General features: G+C 40.0%; 1 protein-coding gene across 2 annotated transcripts in view; it reads left to right on the top strand.

Moving 5' to 3' along the window:
* The first annotated feature begins 7,910 nt into the window (after window positions 1–7,910).
* Csgalnact2 (chondroitin sulfate N-acetylgalactosaminyltransferase 2) overlaps window positions 7,911–23,446 on the top strand; it is a 35,439-nt gene continuing 19,903 nt past the window's right edge. For both annotated transcript variants that reach the window (XM_052174678.1, XM_052174679.1), the window contains exons 1-3: window positions 7,911–8,022; window positions 19,527–20,445; window positions 22,909–23,125. In XM_052174678.1, coding sequence (XP_052030638.1) covers window positions 19,785–20,445; window positions 22,909–23,125 — 878 coding nt within the window. In that variant the 5' untranslated portion in view covers window positions 7,911–8,022; window positions 19,527–19,784. The remainder of the gene's footprint in view (window positions 8,023–19,526; window positions 20,446–22,908; window positions 23,126–23,446) is intronic.

The following is a 23,446-nucleotide window of genomic DNA, read 5'->3' as shown; positions in this document are numbered from 1 at the left end:
AGAAAGCAGGACAGTTACCAGGTTCTTTTCTTTGAAGGGCATCAGAGAGGCAGGAGTCTATGCTGTCGTGGTGACAGGTAATATAAACAGGAAAGAGCAATAGACTCTAGTCAAAAATTAGCTGACCCAGGAGTGGGAAGGACGGAAAAGAGAGTAATGAGAAAGGATAGCACTGGGCAAAACATGATGTATTCAGATGAAAATTTAGCAATCAAAGCCATTATTTTTAAAAAAAAAAAGCAATAATAACTGCCCACCTTCTTGTTGCTGCAGGAACAGAATGGAGGTGTTATTAATGCCAGCCATGAGAAGTCCTTAGTAGAATATGCATTAGGCTTCTCTAGAGAAACAGAACAAATATTATGATACCACATTACAAAGTGGGAACTGTTAGGCTGCCTCCATGGCATGGGCTGCTCAATACAACAATACCTATCTTCACCCTGGAGAGGCTGAGAACCAAGAAGCTCTTCAGACTGTGAGGCTGGATCTGACACTGAAGGGCTGGGGGATTTGCAGAGAGCTGTTGGTCTTCATTTCATTTGGAGAGCACAAAGAACCTGGTTTGGGTGTCAACAGAAGATAGCAACAGGATAAATGCACACACCAGGAAGAAGCAGAGGCAGGCAGTAAGGCAAAAGCAGTGCTGATTTTCTCTTAAACCTCTTTCCACTGGTACCACCATGGGAAGGTGCCACCTGCTCTGGGAGAAGGTCTTTCCCTCAGCTAATCGTCAGGAAGTACCCTCACAGGACCACCCAGAAGCATCTCTTAGTTGATCCCTGATCAAATCAAGTTGAAAGCCAAGACTAATCGACTATAAGTGCAGGTTTAATTATTTTTCTAGTTCTGCCTTTGCAGCACATTTGGGGAAGTGTGGATGATGGTTTCGTAGAACCTACTAGAAGTTTTAATTTGTTCTGCTCCTGCCATTTCCCCTCCCTGACTGGTATGATGCAGAAAGCAAAGATTGATGTGGAGTAATTTCAACCTGCCTGTGCATGGGCTGTTCCTCTGGAAGCTCCCAAACAGCCCAGAGGCTCTACTTGGTATTAACTATCATGGGTCCATTTGAAGAGTATGTATCATTGGTAGGTAGAAATATCTACCTACCAGCCCCCCCCCAAAATGACACGGAGACTTTTTGTTATTTATGAAAGCTTTGGCCTTATAGCTTAAGCTTGTTCCCAACTAGCTAACATCTCTAATGTTAGCTTTTTATTGTGTGATAACATTATAGTCCCGTATTTTATAGCAAATATTTTAGATACAGCTTTAAGAAGTTTCAATCTCATGTTTTGAGTCTTTTCATGGACTGCCTTAGGACAGAGAAATCCTATGGGTCCCTTTGTGGTTAAGTCTACCTGCTTTTGCCATTTAAGATTTCAAATTGTATAGGGGAGTGCCAGGACAGGGAAATGGGCAGGATGGGGGTGGGGGGAGTGTGTGATTAGGAAATAGGTGAAGGGAAGAGGGCTTATGAGACTGATGGGGAGGGGGGAACCGGGAAAGGGGAAAGCATTCAGAATGTAAACAAAGAATATAGGAAAAAAAGATTTCTAATTGTAGAGGTAGGGATAGATCAGGTAATCCTGGATTACATGCCTCTCTCTATCAGATACTGTTGTTCTATGACTAATTACTGGTATTATCCAGGAAAATCCTTAATTATAGTTTGTTTCTAGTTTTTCTGGAAAAAATTCTTTTTCTGTTTCTATTACATTTACTTACCAGGTGTGCATGTGCCCATTCACATGCCACAGTGCATCTAGAGGTCAGAGGACAACTTCCAAGAATCTCTTCTTTTCTCCTAGCATATGGCTCCCCAGGATCCAACTTAGGTCATTAGGCTTTGCAGCAAGCGCCTCTGCCCAGGGAGTCCTCTTGCTGTTGGCCCTGCCCAAAGTTTACATTCTATAGTACATATGCAGCTGATAAGAGGTATGAACCCTTAAAGAGATAATAGCATTTACAGGGACTAGACAGGTATCTGAACAAAATGCAGGGAGTTATAGACAGATGTGGAAGAGGGCAAATAAAATCAGTTTGCATGGATTCTGGGAGATAATCAGAGGGAAGTGATTTTTTTTAATTGGAATTTTATTTGGAGACTTCTGTTTTTGCAATTACAAACTATCTTAGTTAGGGTTTTATTAATATGAGGAGATAACATGACCAAGGCAACTCTTATAAAGGAAACCATTTCGTTGGGGCTGGCTTACAGTCCCAGAGGTTTAGTCTGTTTCCTTCATGGTGGGAAGCATCTCAGTGTCCACACAGACATGGTGCTGGAGGAGCCGAGAGATCTATATCTTGTTCTGAAAGCACCTGAAGACTGAGCCTTCTACCTGGGAGTAGCTGGAGCATACGTTAGACCTCAAAGCCCACCTCCACAGTGACACACTTCCTACAGCAAGGCTGCATCTACTCCAGCAAGGCCACACTGACTCTAACATGGCCACACCTCCTAATAGTGTACTCCCTATAGGCCAAACATTCAAACATGTGTGTCTATGAGGGCCATACATATTCAAACCACCACAAACTATTGCCCATTGGACCTAGGAAATACTCTTCACTTTGGTCTGTAAGGCATTTCTCAGCGGAGTGCTTACTATGTTCAGTTACTTGTTTCCAAATATTCCTTGGTGAAGTAAATGCTTTTCAGAGGGCTCAACATCTGTGATTATAAATACAGTGCAGACGCTCCTTCACTTAAAATGAGTCCACATCCTGATAAACTTATTAGAAGCTGAAAATGCCAGATGTTGCTAAGTATTTACTCCTCCTCCTCACCAAATGAACATCATAGTTTAGCAATACAACCTACTGTAGCATGCTGACTGTTGTCTCTTAGGACTGTGTGGCTAATGAGGAGGTGGGGGAGGGCTGTAGCTCAGCATGAGAGCTCACTGTTGCAGGTTACCAGTGAGGGAAATAGAATGGAGAACATCCACAAGCCAGAGAACCTGAATCTAATTTGTGACCACCCCAGGGAGAGGAGAGAGCCTGTGCAGTCGGCTGTGCAGAAGACCGAAGTGCAAGCGGCAGGAGTCTGGAGTCAGGCAATGAAATGCTGACTGAAATGTCACCCTACCTTTGGTTATCAGGACAGGATCTCATCCACTAAGATTTAAGCCTGATGCTTGCAGTCTAGAGCCTGAGCTCAGAGAGTGAGTCACCCTCTACAGCTGCCTCTCTGTCACTCACTGCTGTGATGCTTGACATTTCTTTATCTTCAGCCATCTACTTAACAACTCTGCTGCATCCCTCCGGCGGGGTGATTAATGTTTAAGGGTCTTATAAGTGTGAGGATAGAGTCTTACAGACTCTAGATAGCAGCGCTGTGTTTGCTTCTACTCCCTCCAACAACTGGGAGACACATCCCAGCCAAAACAGCCACCTCAGGGTTATTAGCCTGGAGATTGAGAAGGGCAGACCTGCTCAGCCCACAGGCTACCAAACGTAAGGAGCACACAAGAGATTTCAGAGGAGAAGAATATTAATATGTGTCCTAGGGATTATTCTTTTGATATTTTGGTGAAAGTGTGGCTGGTTTTTGCTCTTCTGCCTGAGGCTAAATTGAAGATTTTTTTTTTCACTTAACTGCATTTGTAGAGGAGATTTCAAAACAGCCTAGTGTTGACTGTGTCCTGTGGTTATTAGTAGCCAGTCTTATGCAAACCTATGATGAAAAGGAGCAAGGGAAAATACAAAGTGTATAGTTGGAAGAGAAAAGGAGCACCAGGAAGTGTGTACAAATTAAATAAAAACTTCATGCCAAGTGGAATAAGGGCAGTGGTGACCTCCGAGCGAGACCTCATCCTGCTAAGCTTCCAATTTGTAAAAAGGAGTTTAAAAAAAAGGAATTAAAGAAAAGCTTAGGGCCAGGCATGGTGGTGCACATCTTTAATTATAGCACATGGAAGGCAGAGGCTGTAGGATCTCTGAGTTCAAGGCCAGTCTGGTCTACAGAGCAAATTCCAGGACAGCCAAGCTTAGGCAGAGAAGGAAACCTTGGAAAACAGAAATCTAGTGAAAACGTATTTGAATAAGGGGGCCAGGTTGCTGTTCCAGCAAGTCGTAAACTTGGCAGCTTTGACCATGTGGCTCTGGCTTTAGAGTCAAAGGTACAAGAAAGGGGCTTTGAAATCCCACCCCCCCCCCAGTAGGGAAAGGCATTAAAGCCAGGAATATATCAGGCACGTTCTTTATGGAAGTCCAGAGAAGCCATTGTGGGAAGCTATGCAGATGAAGTCAGGATTACTTTGGAGATCCCAAATACCAGACTTGTGGGATACCTGCAAGGAGAGCTGCTAGCTAGGAATGGAAGCAGCCCAAGAGAAAGAGACGTACAGCAGTCAACAAGGCTGAGTGGAGCTGGAGATCTGAGGAGTGCTTTGACATCAGACATGGAGATGCCGAGTTCAGAGTTTGCTCAGCTGAGTTTTGATCTTGCTTTGGTCCAGTATTTCTTCATTTTGCTCTCTTTCCTCCCTTTTGGAATGGTAATGTATATCCTGTACCCACTGTATGTTAGAAGTATGTGATCTACTTTTTTATTTACATTTTGTAGAGATAATAATTAAGAGATTGCCCTGAGTCTCTGAAGAGACTTTGGACTTTTAAACAAGTTTAAGACTGCTATAGACTCTGGGGACTTTTGAAGTTGGACTAAATGCATTTTGCATCATGATATAGCTACAAGCTTACAGTTGCCAGGAAGTGGAATGTGATGGCTTGAATGAAAATGGCCAGTAGGGAGTGGCATTATTGGAGGTGTGGCCTTTTTAGAGTAGGTGTGGCCTTGTTGAAGGAAGAGTGTCACTGGGGGGCGGGGGGGGGGGGGGGTTGAGGTTGCAGATGCTCAAGCCAGACCCAGTGTCTCACTTTCTTCCTGCTGCCCAATGATCCTGCTGTAGACCTCTCAGCTATCTCCCCTGCATAAGTCTGCCTGCACATCACCATGCTTCCCGCCATGATGATAATGAACTAAGCCTCTGAAACTGTAAGCCAGCCCCAATTAACTGCTTCCTCGTAGGAGTTGCCAGGGTCATGGTGTCATTTCACATCAATAAAAACCCTAAGACAATGTGCATATAATTGTGTTTTCATTTCTATACATATATGTGCATGCCTGTCTTGTGTGTGTGTGTGTGTGTGTGTGTGTGTGTGTGTGTGTGTAGGTCTTAGGGATAGAAGAGACTATGACTGGGAAGAAGTTATCCTAAGGGAAAGAGCCAATCCTATTATGGTGTTGTGCGGCATTCCTCCTGGGGAGACCTGAACAAATGTCTACTCACTCCAGATAGGGAACTGACAACAAACAGATCACAGTGGTAAAGATACTGCCAAAGTCCAACATGGAAAACCAATGAGTTCTATTGGAGTTACTTATAGGAGCAAAAAGGACTCAGAGAGCTGCATCGCCAGAAGCTCCAGCAACACGGGTGACGGCTTGTGAGAACTGGAGCTCACTGTACAACTTGAAGGCAGATCCACAGTTGGAGATGATCGCTTCTAGATAGCTCAGATAACTTCTCCGGGCAGCCAAGTTGCCTGAGAGTGTCCTTTAGCAATCCTTGCTTTAGAAGAGAGGTAGGTAGGTGGTATGTCTGGTCAGTTTCAGGGACTTCCTGATGCTTTTTTGTTGTTTCCTGAGCTTAACTACGGTGGGGTGGAATGTTTCACCTTTAAAACATTCTTAAGGAGCCTGATTCCTCCTGGGGAGACCTGAACAAATGTCTACTCACTCCAGATAGGGAACTGACAACAAACAGATCAAAGTGGTCTTTCCAAGATGAAAGATTTTCTGTTGAAGGAAATTGCTACATAACACCTGTGCAGTGACTCCCTTCTGTTGCTGTGTAAAAATACTGACCAAAATCCACACAGAGAGGACACAGCTTGTCTGACTTTCACTTCCACATCAAAGAGCACTAAGATCACTAAGTCAGAGAAGTAACTCAGCTAGGAGCCTGAATGTGGGAACTGAAACTGGAGTCACAAAGAAAGCTGCTTACTCGATTGATTTCCATGCTTTCTCGATGTACGGTCTTATACAACCCAAACTGTGTATCCAGAGCTGGTGTCACCCACAGTGGTCTGGGCAGTCCTACATCAGCAATTTATTAGGCCAATCTAATGGATGCAAGTCTTTAGGTGATGATCTGTTTGTGTGTCAAGGTGATAAATTACAACAAACACAACCTAGACTATCTTCCGCCTTTTCATTTTCTCTCTGGAAACTGAAGAGCCAAACTGTAGGTTTGGGACAGATTCAAAGGCTCAGCTGAAGAGCCAGGAGACACACCCACTGCACAGTGTGTGCACTGCATAAAGAGTATGCTCTGCCTGAAATGTGATCAGGAAGGAAGGAAGATAAAGGGAAGACAGCAAACACAAGCAGGATAGACGCCCAGCATCTGTGATGCTAGAAAAGAAGGAAAAGACAGAAGGCCGTCAGTGGACGGATTGCCATGTGCTAAAAAGTGGGCTGGTTTTGAATTTGGTTAGTGGGGACATTTATTTCTCTTTTGGGATTTGCCAGAATTTGTCCATTCACAAGTTCAGTTAGAGCCTGTGTCTGGTACTGAGATGCCAGAAACTGCAGAGGAGGTCTCTCTCATTCTTTCCGCCCTAGTCCCCATCCAATTTAAAGTGTCCCTAAGGAAAATCCAAGCCCAACCATTTCCACGGCTGAACATGAGCCCAGAGGGCACATTCTAAAGGTCCCTACATCTGTGAGCTTTCTGTGTGTGAGACAGGGTGTTAGTATGTATCCCAGGCTGGCCTGAAACTTACTGTGTAATCCAGGAAGTCCTTAAAGTTAGGATTTTTCTGCCTCAACCTCCTGAGTGCTAGGAGGCCACACCTGGCTTCTGGGGACTTCTCAGTAACTGTTAATGAAATGTCAGGTATAAATGTAGGTGCACCCTAGATATGAACTTGGACTAAAAGTGTCTGGCATCATGATTCGCTAAGATTTCAGTGAGGTGACATTTATAATTACTCTACTAGTACTTAGACAACTTTTGCCTTATCTTGGCAAATTAGCAGTGCTGGCCACTTAATCATTTGCTAAAGGTTCCCATGCTCCAAGTCTCCTAGGAGAGAATTCTTCTGCATTCTTACACTCATATTTGGGACTATGGCTGGTAGACAGCATGCAGCTAACCCATGCGTGTTGACTGTTGTTTGTGAATGTACCAGAGCAGATGGATGGCTGATGGGACTTCAAAGTGCATCCGAAAGAAGCAGCTTTCCAGGGGAGAAGCTTTGTTCCTGACTACAACTTCCTCTACTAGCTGACAGTTGTTGAACTATCTTCTGCCCTGATGGTCTCCTCTAATGCTACAAAGGATATCCTAAAATCTTTAAGGGTCTGGACCACCTATTTCTAAGACAGGATTGCTGACTGCATATCCAGTCTCTTCCCAACTTTGTCAGCATGTGCATTTCTGAAGAGGCTAGATTTTGACCTTCCCTGAGCAGAAGGCACGTTGCTATCCGCAGCCTTCCCACTAGTCAGCAGCTCTCTGCTAGGTTAGCTTTTGTGTGAAGATTAGCCACATGTGAATCTAAAGTGTCTCTAGTGCATGATGTTCCCAGGCTATTTATCCCACAAGTCTTGAGCACCCAACTCAGCTGTCTGTCAGTAGATGAATCAACTCTGTCAGCTCTGGAGCTTTCTGTGCAGGCTTTAGGACAGAAGAGGGGAAGAATGGGTGTGTCCTGGCTATAAAGAGAAAGGCCTGGCCCTGGAGGGCGGGACTTGGCCGTGGGAGGCGGGACCTGCATGTTAGAGTGCAGAATCTGACTGTGGAGGACGGAGCCTGGCTGTGGTGGGCGGGGCCTGCCCGTGGAGGCGGGCTCGCGACGGCACCACACCCTCATTTCCCCTCATTTCCTCGCACGCGCCGGAAGTGGCGGTGCTCCGCGGCGGCGCGCCGGGCCCGCCAGCGCAGGGCGCTGGCCAGGTGTGCAGTTCCCTAGAGGCGGCAGCGCTGAGCTGCGGGCACGGTGAGTACCGCGGTCTCCGGCCGCACCTCTGGGCGGCGGCCGGTCCCTTCCGACGAGCCCGCTGGGCGCGGAACTTCATTGACGCGCCCTCCCGAGTCTGGTTCTGTTTTGGAGACCGCTGGTTTGCGTGTCAGTTTTTTTTTTTTTTTAAAGCCTACTCATCATCATCTCTGCTGAGTGGCTCAACTTTTTACTGTGGGGTTGAACGCGCCCTCTGGCAGCATCCCTGCTGCCTCTGACAAAACGCCCCCCTTTAAAAGATGCTCTTGGGGTAGGAATTGGTGACCCCGGAGCCTGGAAAAACCGAGAATTGTCAGAATGACCAGATAGTTTAGAAAATTCCTGCATTTCTGAGCAAGTGACTGGGTAATTTGTCAAATATCATAACGGTGCTTGTGTTTGTGATGATGACATTGGCAGCATGACAGTTTGGTTAAGATCTAAAGCTTTTCTTAAGTCCTTGTTAAATCTGGAGGTGTGCTTTAGCCTGCTTTTGAAATGTCCATGCAGTGTCCTGACAGTTCATGTCATTGAAGGCCCCTGGGCCTCTAATTCTTTGGGAATTAATGCTGTCTCTTAAAGGTGTATTTAAAAAAAGCACCTTTGACTCCGAGGTAATAAGAAGTGTTTTATGGCATAATGTTCAAGAATGTTTGCTACTATTTTTTTTTAATTATGTGACTAAAAGAGTACAAAAAAGGATGTTGGGTTTTCAGTATATGAGGCATAGAAGAGTTGATAGTAAACAACTAGCTTTAATTTCAGATAATTAAGAAATTATTGTTTATCCTTCTACACTTCTTTTGTAGAGATATAAAATATATACGAAGTCAACAAATGTATAAAAATTAGCTGTCAGTGAATCTTTTCATGCTTATCACCTTGTCTACTGCTACACACATCAGATTGTAATTGTAGAGCATTCCCATAGTTCTCTGCTTCTTCCAAATAGGTTGTACCCCTGCTTTTACGTCAGTATTCTGACTTTCTCATCAGCCATTAGTTTGGACTATTTTAAGCTTCATGTTATTGGAGTTAATATATAGTATTTTCAGAATATTGCCCGTGGAAGTCACCCTTCATGTTTTTTGATATGATACCATTCATATCATGATAGGGTATTGATAATTCTTTCTTACGGTGTAATATGCCATTGTGTGATGTGATTATTCTTCTGTTCATAAATATGTGTGTTTTTAGATTTGTGGTATTATTTGTTTTAGATTTTAGGAATGTTATAACATTCTTGTGAATGTCTTAGCATGTGAATACATTTTGTCAGATGTAGAATGACTGAGACATACAATAGGGAAAAATTACATCTTAACTAACATGGACCCTTTCCCTTTTAAAAGATTATCTTAACTAATACAGCAGTGAAGGTTAGTTTTAAAAGTATGTCTATTAGGAGTTAGGGCATGGTAGTGCACACCTTTAATGCCAGCACTCAGGAGGCAGAGGAAAGTATCTCTGTGAGTTCCAGGCCAGCCAAGAATATACCCTGAGTTCCTGTCTCAAACAAATACATATATATTCATTAAGTTACAATTTCCATTTTGTATTTGCACAAGTGACAATCTTCTAGAAGACTCATTACATTTAACTATCTTTTACCCACAAGTCAGTTAGAGCAGGCCTTGATATGACTGTACAGTTTGATAACAATTAGGTAAGAACTGTGTTGCTTAACTTAGTGGCTGTCAGGGGAAGTGGTAGCTGTTAGGGGAAATGAAGCACCAAAGGATAGCACCAAAAATGGATTGGAAAAATCATGAGATCATAGTTACTGTCACTCCACAAGTACTAGGTATCAGTGTGAAATTGAATTATAAGGTTAGTTTCAGATGTGGATTTTTTATATTAGTATTAGTATTTAAATAACATAGCAATAATCACTAAATATCTGTAGGAAGCCAGCATGTCATTTGCACAAATACAAGAAGAAGTTGAGTTTTAAGTATTAGTGCCCTTAAGTTTGGAAAGGTGCTTTGCCTACTGAACACATGCGCACACAAGCACACACAACCACTCAATCACTCAGGTTTGGAATATTGAAAGAGAGATGGCGAGACAGAGACAGACATCAGGGACAGGACAGATACTGGCAAGCATAGATCAACCTTTCCCTTTCTAATTTCTGGTTTTCTCCTCTGTGGGCAGAGATGAACTGAAAGAATGACCTTTCAGAGAGCATGTGGATAGATACCTATGCTAGCAGTTCCTGAATTCCACTCTCCTACCAACACATAGAAGATACCTAATATGTATCAAGGAAATAATGATATTTCTAAAAGCAGAAGTATAGAAGTTTATAAGTAAATTGATACAGCAAAACTCTTAATATTGTTGAAGACACATCCTCAGATACATCATAATAAAAAGTTTAAACTATGGAGAAAATTTATATAATTTTATAAGCATCCAAAGATAATGTTTTGTTTGTTTATAAAGGACTAGAAGTCAGTTTCTTAGACATTGTCTGACAGCAGTGTGGTCATGCATGTGTGTAGTTCCAGCACTGTGTTGATGACTGAATTGACGATTGTGAATTCTAGGCCAGCCTTGGATACATTAGGAGACTTTGTCCCGGAAAATAAACCGAACAACCAAAAAATGCCCATAGGTCTATTTTGAATTTACAACCTTACCTCTAACCCAAATCATTTGACCCACATCCAGTAGAGTATACAGAATATACTGTATCAAAATGAAAAATTTAGAAAAAATATGGAGTTCAAAGAAAGCAGCAGTAAAACTTACTTCTAAGTTTCAAGTCGTAGACAAATTTAACTAAGAAATTTAATGTAATGCTAAGGATTTTTTAAGTCTCTTTTGTTTGTTTGTTTTGGAGGGGGTGTTTTTGGTTTTGTTTGCTCAAGACAGGGTTTCTTTGGGTAAAGCTGACTGCCCTGGAACTTGAGACTAGGTTAGCCTCAAACTCAAGAGATCTACCTGCCTCTACCTTCCTTGAGTGTAAAGGTTAAAGATGTGTGCCACCATATCCAGCCTGAATTTTTAAGTCTTTAATAAACTTTAATGTGTCAGTCAGTGTTCTAGTATTGGGGATAAAAATCCCTAAACTAGAAGGGAAGGGTCATCTTTTTCTTGAGTCTCAGCTTGTGCTCACTTGGCCCCGTTGCTTTGGTTTTATGGCAGTATAGTCAGCATGGTGGCAGGAATGTATGGCTTACCTTGGGTCCAAAAAGAGAGGGGGGAACCCAAGCTCCAATATCCCCCACCCCAAAAACACACCCCCAATCACCTAGCTCCCTTCTGCTGTCCCATAAGCAGTGCTAATGGTTCTGCTACCTCCATTTGGAGGGACAGTCCAGATCTAAGAGCAAAGGAGAAAAGTAGGTAAAGCTATTAGAAGCTTACCCTGGCTAAGAGACAAGTTGCGTAAACTAATTATGTTTAAGGGAATTTAGGCAGCAGTTCCATTTCAAGGATTTGTCTGTTAGTAAAATCCTGTGTTCAGAGTTGAATATATGAAAGCCAATCATGCCAAGATGTTTAATTGTGGCAAAAGATTTCAGAAGGATATATAAAATTTGGAGGTGGGGGTGAGTTAAGAGAGAGACTTTTCACTGGATACCCTTAATTCACAGTCGACCTTTTTTATCCTATGAGCTCACTTTATGATATTTTAGAATAAATATCTTTAGATATCTATCTTTATCTATCAGCCCTTTCTTTTTTTAGAGCTGGGGTGGTAATGTACCACTGCAGCCTAGCTTTCTAGGAGGCTGAGGCAGGATGATCACTTGAGTTCAGGAATTCAGGCCTAGTCGGAGCAACATAGACTGAGTCTCAGGAGAACTTAGACATCTCTGAAAAATAAGCTTCAGAACAGGAGTAGCTCTAACTGGCTGGCTACCTAGACTACTATGACCTATGGCCCAAATGGGACAGTTATATTTCTAAAAAACTGTGGGAAGGTAATACACTATGATGCGAAGATTATATGAAGTTCAGACTTTCGTGTTCCTTGAAACTCAACTCCTTTTGTAATTTCTGCTTAGTCTGTGGCTATTTTGTGTTACAAAGGCAAAACTGACTGCCTATGACGCTCTGACCTAAAATGTTTGCTTACCTCTGGTTTAGAGGCCAGATAAAGACCTCTCGACATAAAGGCATTTTGTGTATGAGAAAGCTGCCATTCCAAAGGAGTGTGAAAAGAGTAATGAAACTTTCTTACCTGCTTGAGAAAAAGGTGTGAATTTTGTATTAGGATCACCTCTAGTAGAGAAGCTAAAACTTAAAAGTCATATAGGAAAAACTTGATAGAAAAACATTGCATAGCAGAAAATAATACCTGATGGTTACTGAGCACAGAGTGCCTGTCGGGGTTCCTTGGCTGGTGCGTATGCCTCCAAGGAAAGATCTATAGTCAGCCCCACGTAGATGAGGAAACTAAAGCTCACAGAGATGGAGGAACTTGTCATGTAGAGCAGCTATCCAACTCTGACGCCATTTATAGAGACAAGAAGAACTGAGAAAAATAATTGACAACATATTAATGCCATTTATAGGTAATATCTGTGTTGAAAGAAGGATCTGCTTCATTTAAATATTCTGTTGTATAAATGTCTATAGTTTGCTTCATCCTTCCTATCTTTTGTTTTTCAATAAATTGCTTCTATTTCATTTTTTAAAAATTATTGTAAGAGTATATTTTGCCTGCATGTATGTCTATACACCTTGGAGGCCATTGAAGGGCTTTGGATCCCTGGAACTGGAGTTACAGACAATTGGGAGTTGCTAGATGGGTGCTAGGAGTTGAACGCAAGTCCTCTAGAAGAGCAGCAAGTAGTCTTAACCACTGAGCCATCTCTCCAGCCCTAAATTGCTTTTTATTTTTATTCTCCTATTATATAAACATATCTTATACATTTGATATTATATACTAATATTGAGAATTGTACAGTAAAAAATCTTAAAAGTGGAATTACAGATTACAGAAAGAGTGTATGTATTTTTTTAAATATGTTCCACAAAAAGGAGTGCATGTATATCTAGTTTGTCCTTGATTAAAGGAATCATAATGTTTTGGAAGAAAAAATGGCTATCTAGGAGCTATTAAAACTGCATCTGGCTCTAGCAGGGGACTTGAGTTTGGTTTCAGTACCACACTGGGAAGTTCATAACTGCTTGGAATTCCAGTTCTAGGGAATCTGACACCTATTACCTCAGGGCACCTACACTAACACACACACACACAATTAAAAGTAAATAAAAATTTTAAAAATGGCTATTCTAGGCAAACTGCCTCATTTTATAAAAGAAGTCCAGAGAGGTTAAATATTATGCCCAAGATTATATAACTGTTATGTAGCTGACTTGATTCTCAAACTCATTTTCTACCACAGGCTGGCCCATTTTGTGCCATTGTTTGGCCAACATTCAAGAACTGTGAATATAGTTTTCTCCAGAAACACCTTATCAAAAGGATCTCTTTGCTGTTATTCTTGGTACTCAGCACAGTACTTGGTACACAGTAGGTACTCAAGTATTTGTGGAATAAGTGCTGCTTTCCAGTGATCAATCCCTTTGTTTTTAAATACTTAAAATTTGTAAATGCTTAAGTAAATGGTTCTAAACGCCTTTTTCCCAGATACTTATACTTTAGAATATTATTCTGATAGTGATCATGTCTTTCAGATAATTCTGTGGCTTTGTTTTGCTGTGTTAAAAAAATAACTTTAAAAGTGCTGTGGTAGCTCATGTACATAACAACCCTAGCACTTGGGAGGCTAAGGCAGGAGGATAGCCATGCATTTGAAGCCAGGCTGGGCTACAGAATAAGAACCTGCCTCAAAATGAAAACAAACAAAAAAACCAAAAACCAAAACAAAACAGCCAAATATAGCAGCACTCCTTTAATCCCAGAAGGGGAAGCTCTGTGAGTTTGAGGCCAGCATAGAAAACTGGGCTACACAGAGAGACCTTGTCTCAAAAGAAGGAGGAAGAAAGGGAGGAGGAGGACTTAAAATGAGGTTTTTTGTTTTTTTGTTTTGTTTTTTTTGTTGTTGTTGTTTTTTTTAAATTTACAGTAAGAAACCAGTTACCAGTGTAGTGTTTGCATTGCTGGAGCTTTACATTGCTTTTTCTAGATCTGTTTTTCTTCTGTCCAAGGACTTATAGCATAGGTGTGATAGTGATGAGTTCTCTAAGCTTATTTTTAATGTCTGAATAAAAATATTTTAGCTTTGTTTTTGAAAGATTCTTTTGATGAATCCTATACTAGCTCAGTTGGAAGAGTGGAGAACTGTAGCAAGCACTCTCCAAGGTTACTTTGCTGGGCATGGAATTCTAGTTTGGCCTTTCTTAGTATTTAAATTGTTTAGACTTATTTGTTTTATTTTATATGTGTGATTGTTTTGCCTGCATACAGGTATGTGTGCCATGTGTGTGCCTGGTGCCCTTAGAGGTCAGAAGAAGTCATGGATCTCCTGGGACTGGAATTACTGTGGTTGTGAGCCACAGTGTGGGTGCTGGGAACTGAACCCAGGTTCCCTGGAAGAGCAGCAAGTGCTCTTAATGCTGAGTCACCTCCCTAGCTCTTCAAGTATTTAAAATACCACTCCATTTTTCCTCACTTGTATGGTTTCCAAGAGTTTATTTTGTTTCATTAATATTTTGTGACTTTATTTTTATTTTTGTGTTTGGGTGTTTTCTGCATGTATGTGAGTACACATGTGTGCAGTATCTGAGGAAGCCCGCGAGGGTGGTGGATCCTCTGGGGTGGCAGTTCCAGATGCTTGTGAGCTCCATTCAGGTGCTGTGAGCAGTGTTCTTAGCCTCTGAGCCATCTCTGCAGCGCTCACAGACCTGGGTTACTATTGTCCTTGTTCCTTTGAAGGTTGTCTAAAAATAGTCTGAACTGCTGTATCATGAGACCCTGTGACTTCTTTATTGATCTTATATTTGGGATTGATGAAGCTGCTTAGATTTTTTTATAGTTTTCGTAAAATTAGGAGATTTGTCAGCCTTATTTCTTTATATGTCTTTTAATTCCTCCACCTTTTGTGGACTCTAATCACAACCTTTCTACATGCTTGAGTTATCACATATTTACTGATTCTGTTTATACTTCTTTTTTCCCTCCTGTTTCTGTTGCTTTGTCTCTAATTAACTAAAATATTTCTTCTGAATTATCTAAGAGATAAATCATACTTTCTAATGATTTGAGTATAAAATCTCCCGCTGCTATCTCTAACCCCGCCCTTTCCCCCTAGGCAGGTTCATATATTGAGCTCAGTCCCAGTGTGTTTAACTTTTGTGGAGCTTTGAGGTAGGGCTTTGTTGGCAGAAGTAGATTGGTGTGGGTAGGCCTTTAAAAGTTATTCCTATACCTTGTTCCAGTCTACCTTTCCTGGCTTCCGCTGGTGCCTTAGGATTCCACAGCCATAAACAGTGACATACTTCCCTCTACCAAGATGGACTGAAATCTCTCAGAACTGTGAGACAAAGTAAGCCTTTCCTCCCATAACTTGTTTCTATACAGTATTTTGTCATATGATCAGAAAAGTCACTGATATTGTGCTTCTCTGTATCTCAGACTTTGAAATTTTCATCTGTGTTGGCAGCACTAAATCAGCTTTAAATAGTGATGTTCTGATATTTTCCAATATGACTGTTATTTTTTTTTGTTTTATTTTCTTTCTTTCTTTTTTTGAGACGGGTCTCAGGTACCTGAAGCTGGTTTTAAAATTCCTATGTAGCTGAGGTTGGCCTTGAACTCCTGATCTTCCTCTCTGTACTACCCAAGTGTTAGGGTTTCAAGTGTGCTCCACCATACATAGAATAATTTTTATGTGAATGTCAGATATTGAGAATTATATTTTGTTGTATGCTAAGTGTTTTATGTTCCTATAAATATTCTTGAAAATTATGGTATTATGTGGAAACAGTTTAATTCTTTCAGGATTTGTTTTTAATATTTGTTGGAAGGACATAGATGAATGTTTATTATTAATAATTTCCCATTACTGAGGCAAGCCTTTTTTGAATAACCAATTCCCCATAAGTTTAAATTTTCAGTTCGTCAGCTAGGAACTTATACTATTCCTGGCCTTCTATAAATGCCAGGTTTGTGTCCTCTAGTTTTTTATAGTCTTTTCCTTGGCTTCTTTCTTTATAAGCCTACACTAATGAGCAAGTATTCTGCTGAATACCCAGAGGATGCCCACTTTAGGTCTCTGGAGTTGTATGCTTTGAACCCTTACTGCCTTGGTCCTTTCAGACAGTTGGGTCCATCCTGTCAACTCAGAGAATCTTCCGGATTCTGCTTACACTTGCCTTCCTGAATTATGCGTACATAGATTTTATTTAATATCAGAAACAGTTTCAGTAAGATTGGTAATCATTTCTGTTCTTCATTTTTCCAAGGATCACTACACTTTATTAACCAATGCTCAATAGCTGGAAAACTGTTGTTTTATGTTTTGTAGTGTTTGCAGGGTATGATTTAGTTGTTTCAAACATAAAAGTAAACCTGGTTCCTGTTTTTCCATATTGGGATGAAGTCTTAGTCTCTTTTTGGGTTGGAAGTGATTACTCTTAAAAATTCTTTCAACTAACTCTAAATATATTTCATTTTTGTCTTATGTACCTTTACTATCTGATTTTCCTGTCACCACAGTCTTCCTTTAGCTTGTCAGACATTTCACTGTGTTTAGGAGGCTGGTTGAATTAACTCTGAGCTGTGAATGAACATCATATGTATAATGGATGCACAGAAGGTAGAATCAAGATGTAATAGCAGAAATGGGTATGTGCATGTGGGTGGTGTGTGTGTGTGTGTGTGTGTGTGTGTGTGTGTTAAATCTACAACCTCACTCATGCTTGCAATTTTCCACCACTGAACTATAATTCTAGTGCATCTAAGATTCTTAGTATTTTTGTATTGTTATAATCTGGTATTCTAGTATGTGATAACAAAGTTCCTTTTAGGAATGAGGCAAGTAAAGATTTAAACAATTAATTACCACAGAATTATACAAGTACATTCTAAAAAGTTAATTGCAGTAGCCTTTCTTTCAAATCAATGGATATCAACTGCAGCATTAAGCCGCACTGATATTAGAAACCTATATTTTTTTATTAAAATGAGAGAACACCTTAGTTTTAATGCTTCCACTTGGTGGTTATATAACCTTATTTAAATCTGTTCATTTCTGTACAATTTTTCTTCTATAAAATGAGACTAATACTACCTCTATCCTGAAAGGATTGTATAGAATATTCGAAAAGTGCGTTTTAAACTAGTGTCTTTTAGGATTTTTTTTAATTACAACCCAATTATTAGTATGTTCTAGATGGAGATCTCATGTGTGTCTGTGTATATTTGTGTGCGTGTGTGTGTGTATGTATGTGCATATTTATATATATGTATAAATATACATATTTATATACATATAAATATGCATACATATATATACATACATGCATATACACACATTAATCACAATGTAAAACTTATTGTTACAGTTGGTATTTCTCTTTTCCTTGAAAAGTAAAGTGGCCCATTATGTATTATAAGTCATTGAATAAAATATATTGTCAACACAAAGGAAAGGACTATAAGGTGACCTATTAATAAAAGGCTGTCATCCATAGGGCATACGTTGCTTTATGATCAAGTTATACCTCAAAACCATTTGAGTTTATTGTAATAGTTAAGTATATCAATCTTTATTAGCAGGTTTTGGTTTTGATCTTATTTTTTCAAGGCAGGGTCTTACTATGTAGTCTTGGCTTTTCCAGAACTCACTAGATAGACCAGGCTGGCCTTAAACTCAATAGAGATCCACCTGCCTCTGCCTCCCAAGTACTGGGATTAAAAGTGTGTGTGCCATCATGCCTGACTTACTAACAGCTTATGAAAAATTATGTTTCTACTTTTTCAAATGCAGCCTTTCTTTTCCCTAACAAGTAGGATAGTAATAACTTAAATAGTTAAGAAATATCCTCAATTTATTTTTCAGTAAAGACATTTAAATGGTTCTTTTATTGAATATTATATTTTTGAGTAATGGAGAACCCTTAGAACTAGTATTAGCTTTGCATTTTCTTTTAGTTTTTTTAAAACTTAAGCCTATTCCCATTTTCTCTAACATTTAGGTAAGATTTGCAATCAGATGTCATAAGACACTCAGTGAATTAAATTTTTCAGGATACTTGGTAGTCATTTGGTTTACTAAGGTAGCAAATGGCTTAGGGAAATTAAACCCATTATTTGTGGTCTTTTTTGTTTGTTTGTTTGTTGTTTTTTTTTTTAAGACAGGGTTTCTCTGTGTTGTCCTGGCTGTCCTGGAACTCACTCTGTAGACCAGGCTGGCCTCGAACTCAGAAATCAGCCTGCCTCTGCCTCCCAAGTGCTGGGATTAAAGGTGTGGGCCACCACTGCCTGGTTTATCTGTGCTCTAATAGTAATACAAAGTTTTAATCTTGACTACATTTTAGTGCAAACGTGCCACAAAAAATATATGTTGCAGAAATTTCTGGAGAAGGCACCCAGGTTTTCCTAGTGACAACACAGCAGACGATTGACTAGGACGTCCTAGTGGTCAGCTTCCAAGGTCGTGGTGCACTGCAGAAAGCATCCCTGTGAGCAGTCGCTGTCATGTCAAGTTATCCTGCATAGAAGTGCTTGGTTGGAATGGAAGTTCTGTTTGCGGCAGAGGACTTCTTGCCTCTTCTTGCCTGGGCTTAATCTCTTCTATTTCTAGAGTTAATAATCCTACTTTAGAATTAGACTGGGAGGGCTCACAAGACTGGTTGGAGCATGAAAGGTAGTGTGTAGTGTTATAAATTGACCATTTTTCTCTATACAGACAAATATAATTAACTCATTTGTGGTTTTTCTCTATATCAACTCTAAATCTTCCAAAATTGTAAGGAATCTTGCTGTGTCATACAGTGGAAAGTGATCTAATGCTCAAGTAATCTACCAGAGAACTTTGATTGTAAAAATGTTTTTAATGTGTTTTCCAGATGTCTGTGACCTTTTGAAATTGTACCCCACCCCGCTTGATTGAAATTAATGAGCAAGAGTATTTGGGTATAACTGGAGGAACTTTTCCTTGCAGACAATCATTATTACTATAATAAAATTACTTACAGAAATCCAATTCCCACATATTATATGATTTTTGGGGGGAAGTGGTGTGCTAATAAAGAGTTATAAGCAGCATGATTTTAAAATAATTTAATTATTAAAAAACAGCATAATTTTACTGTATATAATTTGGATGCTTCTTGATTCAGGAGGTAATGGGTGTTTAAAAAAACAGGCTTAATGTTTTATACACAATATGTTAGTATTTTGTGTGGTATTTTTCTGAATATTTTCTTCTAGTGCTTACCAATTACTCTAAATTATATTATCATCTCCATGGAACTCTATGTATAGTGGTAACACAGCCACGCTTATTGAAGCTGCCAACGATGATATACGTAAAGAAACAAAATTCTGATTGACTCTGATCTGTTTCTTGCAGAAAAGTCACCACCCAGATAATGGATTTTATAGATCAGATTGCTTAGTGTGGATATCATGGTAACAATACAGGAAGTATTCTTAATTTCTCACTTCTGCAAATAGTTATGACTACTGAAGAAAGAATCTTTTAAAACTACAGCAGAGTTCATTTGGGTAACTTCTATGGAAATCCTAATTTTGTTTTAACTTTTGGTAATTGCTAAAGTCATGAACAAGCAGAGTGCTTGTCTTGTCAGGCAAACCCACAGTAGTGAGGATGTCTAGAAGAGGACCGATTCTTCACAGCCGGACCCAGTGGCTGCTGGTGGGCCTTGCTTTGCTCTTCAGTTTGGTGTTATTTATGTACCTCCTGGAATGCGCCCCCCAGACTGATGGAAATGCTTCTCTTCCTGGTGTTGTTAGAGAAAGCTATGGTAAAGAATACTACCAGGCCCTCCTGCAGGAGCAAGAAGAGCATTACCAAACCAGGGCAACCAGTCTGAAACGCCAGATTGCCCAGCTAAAGCAAGAATTACAAGATATGAGTGAGAAGATGAGAGCCTTGCAAGAGAGAAAGAAGCCAGGGGCTAACGGCGTAGGCTATCAGGGCAACAGAGAGCAGACACCCAGCGACCTCTTAGAGTTTCTGCACTCTCAGATCGACCGAGCTGAGGTTAGCACAGGAGCCAAACTGCCCAGTGAATATGGAGTCGTTCCCTTTGAAAGTTTTACTTTAATGAAAGTATTTCAGTTGGAAATGGGTCTCACTCGCCATCCTGAAGAAAAGCCAGTTAGAAAAGACAAACGAGATGAATTGGTAGAAGTTATTGAAGCTGGCTTGGAGGTCATTAATAATCCTGATGAAGATGATGAACAGGAAGATGAGGAGGGCCCCCTTGAAGAGAAACTGATATTTAATGAAAATGACTTCATAGAAGGTAATATGAAAAATATGTTGGTAAGATTCATGCAAGTTGTCATCTGACCTCCATCTGTGCGTACAGACATGCAAATATAAAAACATTTTTTAATCTTTTGGTAAATTCTTATGTTAGTATGGCAGCATTCTAGTAGCATGTGCTAATATATCATTACTACTACAGTGTTAAAGCAATTATATTTATCCACTTAATTTCACCAAAAATTTGAACTGGCTTTTGGACAAAGTTAAAATGAGATCATAATAAAAACAAGAATAAGAATCAGGAAAACAGAATAAGTCTAAATATAAGAACACCACGTTGAAGGGCTCTTGTGGGCATGTGATTTGCATTCCTTTCTTATCTGGTGTTGATGTTCCTCTTATGTTTTTTAAAATGTATGAACTAAGGCTCAAATGTGAAAATCATTTGATAAGGAAGGAAAAGTCTAATGTAGTAGGTCAGTGGTATTTCCATTTTTAGAGAAGTAAATGGTCACAGCATCGAAGGAAGTATACGATTTTACATTTGGAAACAAAGTGATAGCACATTTTAATAATACAGATTGCCAAATCGCGGTGAGGTCTTTCCTCTGTTTATATGTGTATAAGTGTTTTGTCTGCATGTATAGTGTACCTTGTGTGTACAGTGCTTGCAGAGACCAAGGAAGGTGTCTGCTGGAAATCAAACTTGGGTCCTCTGGAAGAGCAGCTAGTGCCCTTGACCACTGAGCCATCTCTCCAGGCCCAGCATATGGTTTTAAAATGCTATGTAGCTTAAAGGTCATATAAATTTCAGATATTTGTAAGTTTTAAAAAAAAAAAAAGAAGTAAATGTATATTCCTGCCTGTCTCCATATTAATGCCCACTGCTAGGCATTTCCATGCTACTGCAAACAAAACCATTTTAGCTGTGAGTGTTTTTTAAAAGTTTGTTTTGCTGTATTCTATAAACAGCCTACCATGTACAGCATTTTGTTGGACTCCAAACCATCATGGCTATTACTTAGCTATCACATGACTTCTGAGGTCTATCAGTCCAGGCATTCTGCTTTGCACGGACATTTTAGCTATCTTCTTCCTATGGCCTCTTTTTCTGCTACCAAGTCATGATATTTTTTTTTTTTTTTTGGTTTTTTGGAGACAGGGTTTCTCTGTATAGCCCTGGCTGTCCTGGAACTCACTCTGTAGACCAGGCTGGCCTCGAACTCAGAAATCCGCCTGCCTCTGCCTCCCAGAGTGCTGGAATTACAGGCGTGCGCCACCACCGCCTGGCCATGATAATTTTTATTAGTTGTTTCTCTCAAAAGAGAAGCATTCTTCCAAGGTTTTGGAATGCTTAGTTTTTTTTTTATTTCATAGCAGAATTGAAAGCTGCAGATGCAGTAGGACAGTAAGTTGCCTGTGCCACGTCCCCATTCCCACTCTTCCTTAAGAGCAGGTAAATAGTGACAGCTGTGTGCTCTGCTGCTTCTGCTTATAATTCCCTGTCGCTTCTGTAGACTGTCCTTCCTGTTTCCTCCACTGTGCCATGATTGTCTCCTAAACTACCAGCAACCTCGGAACAACTCCCATTCCTCTTCCAGGCATTAGTGTAAATGGCATTCCTTCCAGGAAGAGGCCTCTAACATCAAGCCTAAAATATCAGTGCTTTCTGTGTCACCCCTATAATGCATCCTCTGTCATAGAACTTGTTGCATTGTGTGCTGTTGCCATCTCCTGGTTGAGTTTTCTGTCTAGACTAGAATCCTTAGAAGAGGGTAAGTCTAACCTTTCTCTCCTGAGTACTTAAAAAAAAATCATACTGCCCAGTCAACCACCATACTTTTTTCTAAACACATCTCAGATCATTGTATTGAAATCTATACTAGTATTCTTTGACTACAACACACATACACACACACACACACACACACACGTACACACGTACACACACACACATGTATAAGAGAGAGACACACACAGTATATATGTGCATATCCATGTGCATATACACATTGCACATTATATTACTAGTGTTTATATTTCTGACCTTTTCACTAGACTGGGCCTTGCTCATAACCGAGACCACATGGTCTCTGTATCCTCAATGACTAACATGAAAGTACTTACTTCATTTTTGTTGAATTGAACAAAGTAATAAAAGTTTGGACTCTTGGGCTCAGAATTGAGTATTCCAGAAGCAGTTTGTTTGGCACAGTGGCAGTAGAGTTTGGATTAAGGGGAAGGAGTTGCATGTAAAGAGGAGTCGTTACCACAGCAGGTTATTTTGTGGATTGGATAATGTAGCAGAGCTTTGTTTGCAAACCTCTCTTCTTCAGAGTAGCTGTTTCTAGCTGTAGGTAGGGGAGATATTTCCACAAACAGATGAAATCTTTGTAGTCTGGTTAATGCTTTTGATCCTTGCCTGAGTGAAATCTGTATTCCTCTTGAATTTAAATATTGACATGAACTTGTTTTTGTTCCAAACTCTTCGCTTTAGGCTATTATCGCACTGAGAGAGATAAAGGCACACAATATGAACTATTTTTTAAGAAAGCAGACCTTATGGAGTACAGACATGTGACCCTCTTCCGCCCTTTTGGACCTCTCATGAAAGTGAAGAAGGAACTGATTGACATTACAAGATCAGTTATTAATATCATTGTGCCACTTGCCAAGAGGACAGAAGCATTTTCACAGTTTATGCAGAACTTCAGGTAACTCGGAACTTGCAGATTTGGCTAAGTTCTTTACCTTATTTTGTGCAGACTTGCTCAATTTATCTTCAAGTATGATTACACAGAGTTATGGAATAACTATATAGGCTTTACAGGATATTTTTAGATTTTTATTTTTCTCAAAGCATGTTTGGTGCATTATGTTTCTTGACAGTTTGAATTATGATACAAATTTGAGGGTGGCAACTACTTGAAAATTCATTTTGATGACTTTATAATTGTGTTTGAATTTAAGACAAGCTGAACTTTTCAAACAGGTTTATTTATGTACATGATTGTTTGCTCTCATGTACATAATGT

Source organism: Apodemus sylvaticus, chromosome 2 (genome assembly GCF_947179515.1).
Source record: "Apodemus sylvaticus chromosome 2, mApoSyl1.1, whole genome shotgun sequence".
Lineage (NCBI taxonomy): Eukaryota > Metazoa > Chordata > Mammalia > Rodentia > Muridae > Apodemus > Apodemus sylvaticus.
This window is presented reverse-complemented; position numbering and strand designations above follow the sequence as displayed.